We start from the raw sequence: 18,983 nt of genomic DNA, 5'->3' as shown, positions 1-18,983 counted from the left end.
TCCGAACTTGACGTGTTTAAAAAGGGATGAACAACCATAGGTTGGCAATCATTACGCAGGTGTAATGTGTGGTGTCCGGAGGGCAGTGAGACACGTGGAGTCGTGAGGGTTGCCGTAACTCTTTATTGCATGTCCGGATGTACACTACTGGAGACTACCACACGCCTCTGGCGGCGTGGTCTGACTTGTGGTCTTTTTTTTTTTTTTGTATACCTTGGTCGAGGCTCGTATGAGAGCAAACACACAACTCACAGCAAGGAGGCATGAGACAAGAGGGGCAGGAGTGGAAGGGACAAAACAGTGGGGAACAGACACATTAGGTGAACTGTGGAAGGGAGAGGGATGGGGATGGGACGGGGAACATGGCGAAGAGAAGATGGACATTACAGGGACTTTCAGGAAGGAAAGCAGGAGAAATGAAGGAAGGGCTTGGGTGGATTATCGGGGGTAGAAAAGATCGAGGATTTGGATGGGGGAAGATAAGAGGTGGTGGTGAACAGCTGTTTTGAAAGCCTGGAGGGAAGAATGGGAAAGAATAGAGTGAGGAAGTTTATTCCAAAGGCGGGAAAAAAGAGGAATGAAAGAGTGAAGATGAGCAGTGATTCGTGATTTTGGTAGTTTTACCAGAAGGGGGTTGTTGGCGAACCTTGAGCGCCCTGTGGAAATGTGGTGGGGACAAATCGCAGAGAGAGCAGGGGGGGGGGGCATGGCTGGAGAGGAGTCGGTAGAAGACAGAAAGACCACCGACCAACCTGCGGTGATTGAGTGAGAGGCTCAAAGACTCAGCTTCATTGCGGGAGATGCCGATGATCTTAAATGCCCTGGTTTCGACAGCGTGAAGCCGAGAAAGGTGGGAGGCAGGAGCACCAGCCCAGAGGGGAGAGCAGTACTCCATCAGGCTACGGACAAAAGCTTTGTAAGTGGTCAGGAGCTCAAGAGGGCCGAGGAAGGACTTTGCACGACGGAGGATTCCCAGTCGGCGACTGGCTTTTGAGCCGAGGTTGGAAATGTGACTTTCCCAGGAAAGGTCATGGCAGATAGTGAGACCTAGAAGCTTGAAGGAAAAGACTTCTTCCAGAGGATTGTTGAGAAAGTGGATGGGGGGGTTTGTAAACGGTCCTTTCGAAGAGACATAGTGAGAGTGTGAGATTTGTCTGGATTGAAAGACATGTTCCACGTGTTGGACCAGTTTGTGATTTTATCCAGATCTGCAGTGAGCGAAGAAGCTGCTGCTTGCCGGTCTGAGGGATGACAGATGGTACGGCAGAGGGTGGAGTCGTCGGCAAAGAGAAATAGAGGATTTTCCAGAGAGTCCGAGAGATCATTGATGAAAACCAGAAAAAGAACAGGGCCCAGAACGCTACCTTGAGGAACTCCAGCCTGGACAGGAAGAGGGGATGAAAGAACTCCATTTAGGGCCACACGTTGACTGCAACAGGAGAGGAAGTCTGCGAGCCATGAGTGGAGATGGCCTTGAATACCATGGGAAGAGAGTTTGGTGAGTAGGGCAGGGTGCCAGACTGTGTCAAAAGCACGTGATATATCCAGGGATACGGCTCGGATTTCCTGTCTGGCATTGAGGACCTCCATCCATTGATGGGAGAGCAGTAGCAGCATATCCAGGGTAGAGTGACCTGGTCTGAAACCAAATTGATGATTGGAAATCAAGCCATTGGGGAAGAGGAAGGATTTCATGTCTGAAGCGATGATGGATTCCATCACCTTGCTGATGATTGGGAGAAGGCTGATTGGTCTGTAGTTACAGGGATCTGTTTTTTTATTTTTTTTTTATTTTTTTTTTTTTGTATACCTTGGTCGAGGCTCGTATGAGAGCTAACACACAACTCACAGCAAGGAGGCATGAGACAAGAGGGGCGGGAGTGGAATGGACAAAACATTGGGGAACAGACACAGGTGAACTGTGGAAGGGAGAGGGATGGGGATGGGACGGGGAACATGGCGAGGGGAAGATGGACATTAAAGGGACTTTCAGGAAGGAAAGCAGGAGAATTGAAGGAAGTGGGCTTGGGTGGATTATCGGGGGTAGAAAAGTTCGAGGATTTGGATGGGGGAAGATAAGAGGTGGTGGTGAACAGCTGTTTTGAAAGCCTGGAGGGAAGAATGGGGAAGAATAGAGTGAGGAAGTTTATTCCAAATGCGGGAAAAAAGAGGAATGAAAGAGTGAAGATGAGCAGTGATTCGTGATTTTGGTAGTTTTACCAGAAGGGGGTTGTTGGCGGACCTTGAGCGCCCTGTGGAAATGTGGTTGGGACAAATCACAGAGAGAGCAGGGGGGGCAAGGCTGGAGAGGAGTCGGTAGAAGACAGAAAGACCACCGACCAACCTGCGGTGATTGAGTGAGAGGCTCAAAGACTCAGTTTCATTGCGGGAGATGCCAATGATCTTAAAAGCCCTGGTTTCGACAGCGTGAAGTCGAGAAAGGTGGGAGGCAGGAGCACCAGCCCAGAGGGGAGAGCAGTACTCCATCAGGCTACGGACAAAAGCTTTGTAAGTGGTCAGGAGCTCAAGAGGGCCGAGGAAGGACTTTGCATGACGGAGGATTCCCAGTCGGCGACTGGCTTTTGAGGCAAGGTTGGAAATGTGACTTTCCCAGGAAAGGTCATGGCAGATAGTGAGACCCAGAAGCTTGAAAGAAAAGACTTCTTCCAGAGGATTGTTGAGAAAGTGGATGGGGGGGTTTTGTAAACGGTCCTTTCGAAGAGACATAGTGAGAGTGTGAGATTTGTCTGGATTGAAAGACATGTTCCACGTGTTGGACCAGTTTGTGATTTTATCCAGATCTGCAGTGAGCGAAGAAGCTGCTGCTTGCCGGTCTGAGGGATGACAGATGGTACGGCAGAGGGTGGAGTCATCGGCAAAGAGAAATAGAGGATTTTCCAGAGAGTCCGAGAGATCATTGATGAAAACCAGAAAAAGAACAGGGCCCAGAACGCTACCTTGAGGAACTCCAGCCTGCACAGGAAGAGGGGATGAAAGAACTCCATTTAGGGCCACACGTTGACTGCGACAGGAGAGGAAGTCTGCGAGCCATGAGTGGAGATGGCCTTGAATACCATGGGAAGAGAGTTTGGTGAGTAGGGCAGGGTGCCAGACTGTGTCAAAAGCACGTGATATGTCCAGGGATACGGCTCGGATTTCCTGTCTGGCATTGAGGACCTCCATCCATTGATGGGAGAGCAGTAGCAGCATATCTAGGGTAGAGTGACCTGGTCTGAAACCAAATTGATGATTGGAAATCAAGCCATTGGAGAAGAGGAAGGATTTCATGTCTGAAGCGATGATGGATTCCATAACCTTGCTGATGATTGGGAGAAGGCTGATTGGTCTGTAGTTACAGGGATCTGTTTTTGCACCTTTTTTATGCAGGGCAGTGATGTTAGCAGATTTCCAAGCAGATGGCAGATGACCTTGGGCAAATGAGAGGGTGAATAGAACAGAGAGAGGGTGAGCAAGAGCAGAAGAGCAGGCTTTGAGGACACGTGGGCTGATGCCGTCTGGACCGGTTGCAGAATCTGACTCGAGGTTTGAAAGCAAGCTCTCCACCTTGTCAGGAGAAAAGGATACAGAGTCCAGGGACAGTTGGGTGCGACTGGGTAAAGTGGGTAGAGATAGTGATGGGTTTGGGACACAAGATTTAGCTGCAAACACCGAGTTTAGACATTCAGCTTTATCACGTGTGGAATCAGCAGTGCGGCCATTTGAGGTAAGGGAGGGGATGGAGGGGGAACATACACCAGAAACAGATTTGATTAAACGCCACCAGGATTTTGAGGAGGGAGAGAGGTTTGAGCGTTCGGACTTGAGATGAGAAAGATGTTGTTTTCTGGCTCTCCTGAGGGTAGATACACACTTGTTCCGAGCTTTGTGGAAAGAACTGAGATTGCCCTCAGTTGGGTTTGCTTTCCTCATTTGCCATTCTTTTGCTTGGTCTCATCGATGCGTTAACCCTCATCCTCACCCAAAATGAGAATATACCGTTTAATGGTCCCATGACACCCAAAATGAGAATATATACCCTTTAATGGTCCCATAACACCCAAAATGAGAATATATACCCTTTAATGGTCCCATAACACCCAAAATGAGAATATATACCCTGTAATGGTCCCATGACACCCAAAATGAGAATATACCCTTTAATGGTCCCATGACACCCAAAATGAGAATATATACCCTTTAATGGTCCCATGACACCCAAAATGAGAATATACCCTTTAATGGTCCCATGACACCCAAAATGAGAATACATACCCTTTGGTCGTCCCATGACACCCAAAATGAGAATATATACCCTTTAATCGTCCCATGACACCCAAAATGAGAATATATACCCTGTAATGGTCCCATGACACCCAAAATGAGAATATACCCTTTAATGGTCCCATGTACCCAAAATGAGAATATACCCTTTAATCATCCCATGACACCCAAAATGAGAATATATACCCTTTAGTCGTCCCATGACACCCAAAATGAGAATATATACCCTTTAATCGTCCCATGACACCCAAAATCAGAATATATACCCTGTAATGGTCCCATGACACCCAAAATGAGAATATACCCTTTAATCGTCCCATGACACCCAAAATGAGAATATATCCTTTAATGGTCCCATGACACCCAAAATGAGAATATACCCTTTAATGGTCCCATGTACCCAAAATGAGAATATACCCTTTAATATACCATGACACCCCATATACCCCATATACCATGACACCCAAAATGAGAATATATACCCTTTAATGGTCCCATGACACCCAAAATGAGAATATACCCTGTAATGGTCCCATGACACCCAAAAGGAGAATATACCCTTTAATATACCATGACACCCCATATACCCCATATACCATGACACCCAAAATGAGAATATACCCTTTAACACCTTCTGGGTGTGTTCACACCCCATGGATTTAAACCCCATGGATTTAAAGCGGTAAATAACACAAAACGCATTAATTATTTAAAAACATAAATGATGTATTTATTACTTACGAAATCTTTAGATTTCGTAAGTATATTGATGACTTCCGTCATCTGTTTGTGTGTTTGTTTGTTTGTTTGTTTGTTTGTGTGTTTGTTTGTGTGTTTGTTTGTTTGTTTGTTTGTGTGTTTGTTTGTTTGTTTGTTTGTGTTTGTTTGTTTGTTTGTGTGTTTGTTTGTGTGTTTGTTTGTTTGTTTGTTTGTGTGTTTGTTTGTTTGTGTGTTTGTTTGTGTGTTTGTTTGTTTGTTTGTGTGTTTGTTTGTTTGTTTGTGTTTGTTTGTGTGTTTGTTTGTAGGCACGATAACTCGAGAACAGAAGAAGCAACCAATGTCAAACTACACCACGTGATTCAGGAGGGTGGTGGCTAGTGCTGATTAGATTTTGGTCAAAATCGGTCAAAGGTCAAGGACACAGTGAGGTCAAACATTCCATTTTTGATGGTTTGGTACAGAATCATCGTAGAAACTTCTGGTTTGCGTCGCTACCTTCTCTAGAGACAGCTTTTATTAGACAAGGTCAGAGGTCAAGTTGACGATTTCGTAAGTACCAGTCTATGACTGCTTGTTTATTTATTATTCGTGATGTCTTTTTGACCAAATCATGCACTTGCTGTGATCATTTTAGTCGAGTCAAAATATAATCCGTATCACCTAACACCAAAAAATCGCAACAAAACGTTTTATTGTTTTAAATGTTTTAATAGGTCATACTGCATGCCAGAAAAAAAGTCTCGGGTAATTTGACCCCGGGAAAGGGGTTCATTTGCATATATTCAAGATGGCCGCCAATGAAAATTTCAATGTCCGACAAACTTTTTATGGTTGATTTTAGACCCTATAAATGTATGAGCAACATATAGGAACATGGGGTTTCTGAATCAAATGAACATAGTTTCTCCCGCCCATGATGTACTGTGACGTAACTATGACGTTTATGACGTCATAGCGAAAACCGAAAGCCAACCCCCTTTCTTCGGATTAGTGTAGCAGCATTGCAAACCTGTTGTGCATTTTGTGATACAAGCACCAAATTTGGCACAAATGTACATTAATATGTTGCGAACATTTTCAGATATTGGGCCACTTGAAATTCTCTATTTATGTCCACCATATTGGATTTCAAAATGGCCGCCACTTGAAATCTACATTTGCTATTATCTCTGGACGTAATGCAGCTATTGACTTGATTCTGGCATCTAAATGTATGTTTTGGGGGGCAAGGAATCCAATGGTACCATTTTCAACTTAATATTATCGATCACAGTCTGTTATATAATTTTATTTGGAAATTATTGAGGCAAATATTGGATTCAACACAATACTTTGAAAAGAATGACTTAGTTCTGTAAATATAAATAAAAAACAATACTAAATCACTAGTAAGAACTCAGACAAGCTCAATATGTACTGGCAGTCTAAAATATAAATTCACATCAAGTGACTGCAGCAGCACTGTACATCCTGCAACACCGTGCCTACAACCACTACTGTCTGGGAGAAACCAGGGATGCAGAGGACCTTCCGGAGTTTGAAGACTGGTGTTGCCAGAGAGGAGAAGACATCCCCCAGTTTCACGACTGGCCAACCGTGCTGGAACTAGAACTGTTGGTTCTAGTGTATGTGCGTTCTCTCAGGCAGGGATCGTTAATGATGTACCTCGATGCTCAGACAGAGCTGGTCCCCTGGTTCCATGCACTGGATCACACCCACTATGCTAGGTGGATACCAGTGCACCTGAAGGACATGGCCGAACTCACCATCAAACACCCAGATGTAGCCAGGAAATTCAGGGAAAGCCACTTCACCGTTCAGAAAACGCAGAGGGTGTTCTCTTCAATCCGGATTGACCAGGCACATGAGCAGAATAATGCCTGCATCAAAGGAGACGGTGGAGCAGTTGGGCTCACTGACAACCCTAGTGCCCTACGTCGCTGGGTGGTTGCGGGACCAGAAGTTGCCAGGATGATCGAATAATTCCAGGATGGGAACCAGCACTGGAGACGGCAAACAGCAGACACACGTCATCATGATCAGACGCCAAGTGTACAGGCCTCATTTGTGAAAGATGTTCGCTCTCTCGTCGGTGTCATAGAGGAGATGGGCAACCCATTCGAGGAGGAGAGTCAGGATGTAGTCAAACTGGACACAAAGGAGATCGCAGATCCTGCTGCTGTGGAGACCATGATGAATGCTAAGAGGATTGGCCAAGAGCAGTTCGAGGCTTACACCAGAGAGTGTCTGTTGGACATAACAAAGGCAGTGGACGCACCCATTCCTCGTAACAAGCTGAAGGTGTTCAGCACTTCCACTCCAAGAAGCCAGAGCATAGGTCAGCAACAGCTCGCCTCCATCAAGAATGACCGTGAACTCTTTGTACGCCTGTACATTGGCTGCCAGACGAGGGATGGAAACCTTGAGGAGTTCTTTTGTCACGAGAATCAGGCATGTCCTCCTGCATTGTCTGATGGTGGAAGCCTCTGCACTAGTACCAAGAGTGATCTCCTCACATGCTTGGAAGAAGTCTCCGACGCAAAGACAGAGACTCCTGTCACGACCTGTATTGTGCTTGATGGAGCAGCCATCATCCAGATGCTGAAGCCGGCTGCATCAAAGACCTTTGAAGAGTATGCCCAACAGATCTTCATCCCATATATGTCCACGAAGCTGCAAACAGTGTCACGCCTGGATCTGGTCTGGGATACTTACCTTGCTGATTCACTGAAAGGTGGTACACGTGCAAAGCAGGGACAAGGTGTGCGGAGACGTGTGGTGGCTGCCGCAGCCATACCAGGAAACTGGCAGAACTTCCTACGAGTGGACAGCAACAAGACCGAGCTGTTCAGGTTCCTCTCAGCAGCTCCCATGGAATGGTTTGATTAGGAGGACAAGCAACTCGTCATTAATGATGGAGAGGCAGTGCTCAGCAAGCCACTACTGCCAGATCTGACCTCACTCGCCCCATGTAACCATGAAGAAGCTGACAGTCGGATGTTGCTGCATGCATCTCACGCAGTCCAGCATGGACACCATGCAATACTCATCCGGACTGTAGACACCGATGTTGTGGTGCTGGCAGTGTCCCTGGCACAGGAGTTGCAACCAGAAGACAAACTGTGGCTGGCATTCGGAACAGGCCAGAGTTTCCGATACCGAGCAGCACACGAAATAGCAGCTGGATTGGGACGAGAGAAGGATCGTGCACTGCCAATGTTCCACGCTCTAACTGGATGTGACACTGTGTCTAGTTTTCATAGACATGGCAAGAAGACTGCGTGGGCAGTCTGGACGGTACTGCCAGAACTCACTGAGGCGCTGCTGCTGCTGTCCTCTGCACCTCGTGACATACCAGATGATGCAATGCTCATCATCGAGAGGTTCGTGATCCTGTTGTATGATCGAACCAGCAAATGCACAGACATTGACAAGGCCAGGAGGAAACTCTTCGCAAGGAAAAACAATGTGCAGCTCATCCCTCCAACGAAGGCAGCTCTGGAGGAACATGTCAAGAGGGCAGTGTATCAAGGTGGACATGTGTGGGGTCAGATACTGCTGCCAGTACCAGAGCTCCCTCCACCAACCAACTGGGGTTGGTCAAGGACTGGAGAAGGACAGTACACACCTTACTGGACCAGGCTAACTGAGGCAGCTCACAGCTGCATTGAGCTGGTTTCTTGCAAGTGCAAGAAAGGGTGTGTGCGGTGCTGCAAGTGCAAAAAGGCTGCCCTTCAGTGCACAGCCCTCTGTGTGTGTGAAGGGGACTGCACATGACGATGAGTCAACAACATACATGTACTTGTGGCAATGCTGAACTTGTTAACATGACACTGTTTATGTACACGTATCTTCAGTACCGGTATATACCTAGCCTCAGATACCAGTACACCTCGCCTCAAATACTAGACCATGTCGCATGTCAGTATTATACCTAAGACATTTACAGAACTAAGACATTCTTTTCAAAGTATTGTGTTGAATCCAATATTTGCCTCAATAATTTCCAAATAAAATTATATAACAGACTGTGATAGATAATATTATGTTGAAAATGGTAGCATTGGATTCCTTGCCCCCAAAAACATACATTTAGATCCCAGAATCAAGTCAATAGCTGCATTACGTCCAGAGATAATAGCAAATGTTGATTTCAAGCGGCGGCCATTTTGAAATCCAATATGGTGGACATAAAGAGAGAATTTCAAGTGGCCCAATATCTGAAAATGTTCGCAACATATTAATGTACATCTGTGCCAAATTTGGTGCTTGTATCACAAAATGCACAATTCTTTTGAATATTTGGGCTAAGCCGCCCCACTAAAGGTGATTATGAATAATTGCTGTTTCGGCCTCCCATATGCACTTGAGCTGCCATTTGTGACTTTCAACTAAAACAATAGAATTTCTGGAACTGCTGATATTCACCTTTTCAATGTCCTTCAAAAGCATTGTCATGATGATAATGAATTCGAACCTAGCAAGACGACAAAGACCAGGTAGGGATTAACATAGAACATGTATAATTTCAACATGTACATCATGTGGAAGTAATTGGAAACCACATGTGGCCATGCCCTTGAGCAGAAGTATATATGGGCAGCCAATTGTAGAAAAATTCACCACATGTTTTTAAAATGAGTGCACCATGAGGGGGGGGGAGGGTCATCCATTTGGAGACAAGCAATCCAGCAGTATATAGCAAGTACCAGGAAGGCTACCATGTGGTTCGCCGGAGTGATCAGTTCTGGGCTGGACTTGGGTCCGATCTTGTTATGGAACAGACACTTATGCGATCACTCAAGTCGACTGGTGGATTGACCAGGGGCAGTGGCATGACATGACGGAGGAGCAACGTGCCCTGTGGATACTGTCGCCCCCCGTATGTTCGGAATATAATGTAGCCATACAAGAATTCAATGATTGCACTTACACGTCGAGTGAACAGCACAAGGAAGCCACCAAGTCCAGGATGGAGAGGGACCAGACAGATGTAGCAAAAATCCAAGAAAAACTTCAGTCATGCAATCTGTTCTCTGATGATCAAGCCTTGAGAAATGTTGTCACTGGTGTTGTAGCCAAGGATGAAGTGAATGTCAACAACTTGCAGGTAGTGGGGAAAGAAGTTGCTGAAAAGCTGACTGGACAACCAGTTTTCACCTACACATGCAAAAGGAAAGACAAAGCGAAAACTCTGGGAGATTCATCTTCTGTCCAGGTTACTGGCGACCGAACTATAGACCCTGCTCTTCTGTTTCAGAGGCTACTTGTCATTTCTGGGGCAGGGAACCTCTCATTGGAGGACGTTCTTGAATATGAATTGTCTCCATTTCCCCCAGCTCTCTTTGAGGCGAAGCACATATTCAGGAAAGCGGACAAGCCACAGCTTGCGAGAGCAATAGATGAATATGCAAAAGGTTTGTCTACCGAGGATGAGTCGGACGATGTACCCAAGACGGACCACTATGTGTTGGATGGTGGCTCACTGATGCATCGCGTTAAGTGGACAAAAGGGAGCACATACGGATCTATAGCTAACGGCTATGCTGACTTCGTACTCCGAAATTACGGGAAAGCTACTGTTGTCTTCGACGGTTATTCGGATGAACCATCTATCGAGGACAGCACACACCAGCGTCGTCAAAAGAAACATCATCCCAAAGTCAACTTCACAGAAGACACCGTGTTCATGGGGAAAAAAGATGAGTTCTTATCGCATGGTTCCAACAAGCAGGAACTGATAAACATCATTAGCCAAAGGCTAAAGGAAAAGGGGTGCACTGTGATAAACGCAACAGGTGATGCAGACTACGACATCGTGCAAGCAGCAGTACGAGCTTCCCAGCTGCAGTGAACAACACTGGTAGGTGAAGATATGGACTTACTTATTCTGCTGCTTCACCATTTTGCTGAAGGTGGCAACCGGGACTTGTACTTCCGATCTGACAAGACGTAGGACCAAAGCAGAGTATATCACATAAATAGACTGAAGAGCCTCTTAGGATCCCAGGCATCTACCATGATGCTGTTCGTACATGCCTTTACTGGATGTGATATGACCGCGCATATTTGGGGTTGGCAAGAAATCTCTTCCAGAAAGTCATGAAAGGTTATGCTGGTTTGAGGTCATGTGCCCAAGCAATTGCTACACTAGGTCAAAGCACAGATGCAGTTGTAGAGATTGGATACAAGGCAACGGTCCAGGTGTTTGGTGGAAAGGGAACAGATACTCTCACTTCATTGCGCCACAGCATCTTGACAAAGAAAGTGGTATCGGCTGTGTCGTTTGTTACCCCAGAACTTCTGCCACCAACTGAAGCGGCTACTAAGCACCATTCACTCCGCACGTATTTCCAGATCATGACATGGATGGGAGAAGAGGCAGATTTGGAAGCAACAGACTGGGGGTGGAAAACAGAGGAGAATCAGTTCATCCCAGTAATGAATGAAATGAATGCCGCACCAGACTCTTTTCTTAAGGTAGTTCACTGCAACTGCACTACCGGTGCAGTACTCAACGTTGCACATGCAGAACCTACGGTCTACCATGCACATCAGCTTGTGGACAGTGCCAAGTGCATTCATGTAGCAACCCTTTCAATCAAATGTTGGGGGATGAGAATGATGACGATGACAATGCTGAGGTGATCTATGGCGACAATGAGCGTGGCTTATGGTAAGGCTGTGTGGCATACATACAGATTTCTTTTGGATTGATGATGTCCCATCTATGTAATTACAGGAAAGGGACAGCTTAACTAGTTCAAGGAGTTAAATAATAGCATCACATGTCATTACATATTATAAAACAACACATTTTCTATGGCATACTCATTTATCTTTAAACTATGATGTCATATACGATTATACGTCATAGTTATGTCATAGTACGTCATAGGCGGATGGAACTATGTTTATTTGATTCAGAAACCCCATGTTCCTATCTGTTGCCAATACATTTATAGGGTCTAAAATCAACCATAAAAAAAGTTTGTAGTACATTGAAATTTTCATTGGTGGCCATCTTAAAAATATGCAAATTAACCCCTTTACCGGGGTCAGATTACCCGAGAGTTTTTCTCTGGCACGCAGCATGACCTATTAAAACATTTAAAACAATAAAACGTTTTGTTGTAATTTTTTGGGGGTTCAACCGTATATTGACTCGACTATTTACCATTTACATGGTTACTATGTATACTAACCCCAAAAAAAGAAATGGTGAAAAAGTTACCCCCCCCCAAAAAAAATAAAATCAAAGTGTAAAAACGCCCGAAAGGACGCGATGAAGGTAAAAGTTCCTTGTAAGGGAATCATATTTATTTATTTTTTAATGAGGGGTTAATGAAACACAACTTGTCTTTTTATTGTAAAAGTAACAAACTGTACAGGTACATTGATGGTAAAAGAAACGATGTGCAGCCACCCTTCATTGTCCTGGCGATGGAGTGCCGTGCGACGCAATCAGTTCAGTTTATTTCTCTTCTCTTGCATCAAACACAAAATATGAGAAACATACATCATAATATGAGAACGGTGGAGGAACCGGAATAAAAACATGGCCGGTAAAAATTTCAGGTCCCTTTGTTCATTTACTCCCGACTGGGGGGGGGGGCAAGCTCATGCTCCCTCAGGACAATAACTGCCTCCTTGAAGGGGAATGGGGACATGACTTTACACCTGGGCACAGAATCGAGGCTCATGGAGTGGCTTGGAAACAGAACAGATCAAATCATAACAGAACGAAAAGAACATTGGAAATGCGGTTGGGACACCGACAGCAGGGTCGAGGGAGAAAATGGAAGTCCTGGTCGGCCTGCTGGGTCAAACACAGATTGCGACCTTTGGATGCCGACAGAAGTCCTGCAGGTGGTGCAAGTTTGACCCAGGAATATTTACTCACAATGGCACGGAGTAGGCATGTTGATGGGATATCATTGGCCAAGGGAAGTTTAAGGAGGTCTGGAAGGAAGGTGCTGGGAGGGGGGGGCGTGGGGGGGTGTATGTAATGGAAGTCGAAGGGATATGCAAGGGATGTCCAGGGAGTATGTATGGAAGGTCCACGGGGTGTAAGGGATGTCCAGGAAGTATGTGAGGAAGGTCCGTGGGGTGTAAGGGATGTCCAGGGAGTATGTAAGGAAGGTCCATGGGGTGTAAGGGATGTCCAGGGAGTACGTAAGCAAGGTCCACGGGGTGTAAGGGATGTCAAGGGAGTATGTAAGGAAGGTCCATGGGGTGCAAGGGATGTCCAGGGAGTATGTAAGGAAGGTCCATGGGGTGTAAGGGATGTCCAGGGAGTACGTAAGCAAGGTCCACGGGGTGTAAGGGATGTCAAGGGAGTATGTAAGGAAGGTCCATGGGGTGCAAGGGATGTCCAGGGAGTATGTAAGGAAGGTCCATGGGGTGCAAGGGATGTCCAGGGGTAAATGTTGCGTGACTGGATTTTGGAGATTCTTCCTGTAATTAACATACATCCTGCAACCCAGCATTCTCTGATATCATGTTGATAACACATATGCTAAGTTTTAGAATATTCTGTACAAAACAGTGCATTCTGTGGAATTTCACTTTAATTCAATTTAAACCACAACAATCAAACTTCCAACTTGTAAAAGTCTCGCTGTTGACTTATTTAAAGACCAACAACTGAACAGGGTAAAGTTACCCCACCATTTCAACTGAGCCAAAGTCACCCCATGTTCATTTCTGGCAACATGCAATGTGATTTAAAAAAAAATAGCATTATGTTGGAAAACATTCATATGAACTGTTGAACTCCATGGAGTTTGAGTAACTGTTTTACCAAGTCTCCATTGGTGAGCTGCGCAGTTTGTGCCTATCACAACTCGGCAGTGCTGTTCATGTTTCACAGGTTTCCAAACGTGCATTGAAACCTCACAAACTGCTCTGTGCAGATTTAGAGAACACTCATGACCACGTGGCCCAGTCTGCCATAGTTGCTAGAGAAGGGATTCACCTCTCGACTAATGTCATTGTCTTTGTGAACACAGGACATGCATGTGCAGGCCCCACATGACATCTTTTTATTCAACCTTCGGCCAAAGCTGTCCCTTGGGGCCGAATTAACCCCAGTTTACAGAACATGAACAACCAGAACAGAACTCGGTAGAATGCATACCTCCCTCCGCCAGGCTGAACGGTTGATGTTTTGTATCCCATCGGCTCGTTCTTGTCACCAACCCAACTCATCCACCTTGTTTTCTCACAACCCATCCATAACTTTTTGAAACAACATGCCATATATGATATATCGTTTTTGGCACAATCTCTCAATGGTGAAGAATCACTTCAAAAATTATAACATCTGGATCCACACCAAAATCTAATGAATTCGTCCTCGTCACACACCAAAACTGTCTACCAAATTTTGTCCGAATCCGTCCACGTTTTGAAATATCCTGCTCAGTGCTCACAAACAGACAGACAAACAAACGTTTTTGGCCGTGCCTCTCATTGGTAAAGAATCACTTGGAAAACTAGAGTTCATAGAACACGATAACCTGCACAGTGTTACTTCAGTTTTAATAAAATGATCATTGTTAAAAAATTAAAAAATCTCACAGTTTACTGATATTGAGGTCGTCCAGAAGCAGTCCTGAACAGCACCCTTATATAACCACCCCATTGAACCTTTATTTAAATTGAATATTGCAAAACTGGACGTTTTTGGAAGTACATAGCAGGCGATTTGTGTACGAGTCATCCAGTAAATAATGAAATTTAAAAAAAATAAAGATTGTAAAAGTCACATAACATTAATTCCCTTTTTAGGTCATCTCTTTGAGCATGACCTAATAATATTGGTGTTGAGAGGAGAGGTGACAGACTCTGTCTGTGATGGAGGTTGTGAAGAGAAACAGGTTGAGATGGTTGGGTCATGTGTTGAGGAAGGATGACAGTGACTGGGTGAGAGGAGTGTTGGAAATGAGTGTACTCGGAAGTAGAGGATGGGGAAGACCGAGAAAAACTTGGCTAAATGTGGTGGAAGAGGAAATGTGGGCAAGGGGATTAAGAAGGGGAGATGCAGAAAACAGGGTAAAGTGGAGAAGATTGTCATGGGGCCCGCAAGGCTAACCCCCGCTTTAGCAGGGAAAATGGCCTTTAAATGCTTGTGTGTGTGTGTGTGTGTGTGTGTGTGTGTGTGTGTGTGTGTGTGTGTGTGTGTGTGTGTGTGTGTGTGTGTGTGTGTGTGTGTGTGTGTGTGTGTGTGTGTGTGTGTGTGTGTGTGTGTGTGTGTGTGTGTGTAGAGGAGAGGTGACGATCTGTCCGTCCGTCCGTCCGTCCGTTCACAATGAAGTTGAAGCTGGAGATCTGGTCATTAGTGATCCTGATAGAGGTCGATGAGATGTACACGACGGTATGACTTTCAAGGTCACCGAAGGTCAAGGTCACGAGGCCTTTGAAGTTGCGAAAATGACGATTTTCAAATTCTATCTCCTCCGCCATTTCTCAAGTGATCTTGAATTTGATTGTAGCATATTAATCTATGGGACAATATCTAAATTTTAATCGGGCCGGATTTTTGATATTTGCTTTAGTTTTCGTGTCACGTGACTTCAAAGTTGGCAAAAAATGCGAAAATGACGATTTTCAAAATTTATCTCCTCCTACATTTCTCAAGCAATCTTGAATTTGATTGTGGCATATGAATCTATGGGACAATATCTAAATTTGGTCAGGCCGGATTTTCGATATTCGCTTTCGTTTTCGTGTCACGTGACTTCAAAGTTGGCAAAAAATGCGAAAATGACGATTTTCATGTGAAAATGACGATTTTCAAAATCTATCTCCTCCTGCATTTCTCAAGCAATCTTGAATTTGATTGTGGCATTTGAATCTATGAGACAATATCTAAATTTGATCAGGCCGGATTTTCGATATTCGCTTTCGTTTTCGTGTCACGTGACTTCAAAGTTGGCAAAAAATGCGAAAATGACGATTTTCATGTGAAAATGACGATTTTCAAAATCTGTCTCCTCCTGCATTTCTCAAGCAATCTTGAATTTGATTGTGGCATTTGAATCTATGAGACAATATCTAAATTTGATCAGGCCGGATTTTCGATATTCGCTTTCGTTTTCGCGTTACGTGACTTCAAAGTTTGCAAAAACTGCCCTACCTTCAGGAGGCTATATATTCTCTACTGGGCATGGTAAAAGTTAGTGAATGGTGTCATTGCATAGCAGCTGACCTTGTCTTTCATGTCCATTCGAAAGAATACCGATATCTTCGAATACGTACATGTCACGTGACTTTGAATTTTGCGAAAACTGCTTCATGTAGTTGCAAAATTACGATTTGCAAAATCTATCTCCTCCTACATTTCTTAAGTTATCTTGAATTTGATTGGGGCATATGAATCTATGGGACAATGTCTAGATTTGGTCAGGCCGGATTTTCGAGATTCGCTTTCGTTTTCGCGTCACGTGACTTCAAAGTTGGCCAAAAATCCCTCCTGACCCGAGAACACTGCACCCTAGTAACAGGAACTCATGCTTGTTTCTCGCAGAGATGACCGTCACTCCCACATGGGTGTATTTTTTAACCACCATTTTATTCAGTGTCTATTACACCACCCTGTCTATCACATTGCATTAGTTCTTCATGCTTGTCGTGTGCATCCATTATGATTCAGTAAGTCAATTTTGGTTGACTGCCAGGCAGGCAGATTAAAAATATCATCTTACTCCTCTCGACGCATGTGCGATCGGGACGAATTCAGAGCCAAAGTACGGTAAAACAACAGACTTGTTTTCCTTTTCATGTTCAAAATATAGCATTCAATTTAAACAAGATAATTCTTCTATCATAAACTGATAAATCAAAATAAAGACCAATTACTGCACCATAGTCCCAGGAAGAAAGCCAGACATAGCAACACACACACACACACACACACACACACACACACACACACACACACACACACACACACACACACACACACACACACACACACACACACACACACAATGATGTACTAGTAAGTACTTACAAAAGTTAGTTTATTTGAAGTTATAACCTTACCTTATAAGCAATTGACTGATTTCCCAACTGCCCTGATCATCAGCTGGGCAACGTTTTTCATCGAGGTTTCAATCCTTTCAACCCAGAACCTCTCCAAATGGTGGATCTACAACCCCGGTCACAGGTCCACATCAAGATAGACAGACAGACGGACGGACATGAACCAATTGCTTTACCATGCTTTTCGTTTCACAAGCATGGGGTAATTAACCAGAGAGTTGGTGTCAAAGCCACCCAATGCTCGCCTGTTTATACATTTATCGTTTTTAAAAGACTCGTCTAATAATATTTTTTATAAAGCATTGCAGTGAAGTCTGATCCAAATAATTTTAAAGCAATATATGTATTTGTATATTGTAATCAGTAAAAAATAGTGTGGTAGATAAAAACATTCGAAAGGAAATAACTTGTGCCAAAAACTTTAACATTTTCACGCTGACGCTCACGCCGGGGGTATCGCTATTGCGAACTCGGGCGAGCTAAAAATTGGATCTAGATCTTCACCAAAACCTAATAAATTTGTTCTTGTCATCCACCGACCCTGTCCACCAGGTTTCTTCCGAATCTGTCTGTAACTTTTTGAAATCACCTGCTCACAAACAAATAGGGGTGAAAACAAAATATCCATTCATCTTTGAGAGCAGAGGAAAAGATTAAATTGAGGGGTCCGTCTACAGATTATGCAGTTACCGAACTAAACAAGCATCCATTATTGAGGAAACTTACTTGATTGTGATTGTATACGATCTCAATACAACTCCACCATTTGTTGTTCCTGCACCAGTTCAAAGTTAGTCTCTCTTTCTATCGAGTGCAGCCTGTGGCTGCTGGTTGCATCATTGGTTGGGACGCGGCTATGCCGCTGATGCAGTGTCCCCCTTACCAGTTCACTGGTATTCATTTTGCCGACCTCGGAAGGATGACAGGCTGAGTCAACCTCCTGGTGTATTCATTCAATGGCCCAACAGGGCTTGAACTCAGGACCCTAGGATCCCAAGCCGCCACCCTAACCACGAAGCTAACACCAGGCTAGTTCAAGTTAGTTATAATTCACGCTTGTGCTCCTCACTTCGCACAAGCGCAAAATCAACTTTTTGGAGGCTATACTCGGGCACACCACAAGGGAGGAACTACTCAACCACAATAAAACTGTGATAAGGTGTTTCACACACATCCGCAAGCAGATGATGCTTCAATTAACAAGGATATTGTCATTAGACATAAATTATAAAACATGGCATTAAGTATGTCTCATTTGGATATGATGCACACTCGAGGAATAAAATTAACTAAAGTGAAATTTGATAATATGGTACATTGTGTGATGATACATTCGACAACTTTGCTAAATTGTGCCAGATGACAGTCGGGCATGCTGCTTCGGATGCTGGGATCCTGGGTTCAAATTCACGACACGGGATTGTCATCAAACATTCCCTTCCCCTCCCCTGTCAGTCCAAATCTGTTTATGACAATCAAAAATAGGGTTGTCTGTATATGTTGGCTGATACAGTGCTTATCCTATAGTAGTTTGCAAGTTGTGGTTGAGTTCAGTAAAACACCACTCATGAAAAGACAGTAGAGTATGACCTAAAACATCACAAATCTAGCACAAAAAAGCTCTACATTACATGGGGCACCTCACCCTCTGTAGTCATGGCTATTTCAGTGGAATATAGAATTATCAATGCTGTGTTTTCTTCTCTTTCACACAGCATGCTGATGTTCGGAAATCAGGATATTTGAGCTCTTTGTGGAGAAACATTAACAACGTCCTTCCCCCCACTTTTCTGGAGGTATTATCATGTACTTCACTTCAGAAACACATGCACTTTAAACTGATGGAATGTAAATGTATACCAGGATAACACACAGGCCACCCCACTAAAGGAGCTACTAGAACATGTTCACACTTAACAACAGGACAAGACAAC

At 44.4% G+C, this 18,983-nt stretch overlaps 1 protein-coding gene across 4 annotated transcripts in view; it reads left to right on the top strand.

Annotated features, from left to right (window-relative positions):
* LOC147011808 (uncharacterized) overlaps positions 1-18,983 on the top strand; it is a 123,531-nt gene that overhangs the window by 255 nt on the left and 104,293 nt on the right. For all 4 annotated transcript variants that reach the window (XM_085857105.1, XM_085857104.1, XM_085857106.1 and 1 more), the window contains exon 2: positions 18,765-18,845. In XM_085857105.1, coding sequence (XP_085713231.1) covers positions 18,765-18,845 — 81 coding nt within the window. The remainder of the gene's footprint in view (positions 1-18,764; positions 18,846-18,983) is intronic.

The sequence above is a fragment of the Eptatretus burgeri genome, chromosome 15 (assembly GCF_056783735.1).
Source record: "Eptatretus burgeri isolate ZD-2024b chromosome 15, Ebu_testis_v1, whole genome shotgun sequence".
NCBI lineage: Eukaryota > Metazoa > Chordata > Myxini > Myxiniformes > Myxinidae > Eptatretus > Eptatretus burgeri.
This window is presented reverse-complemented; position numbering and strand designations above follow the sequence as displayed.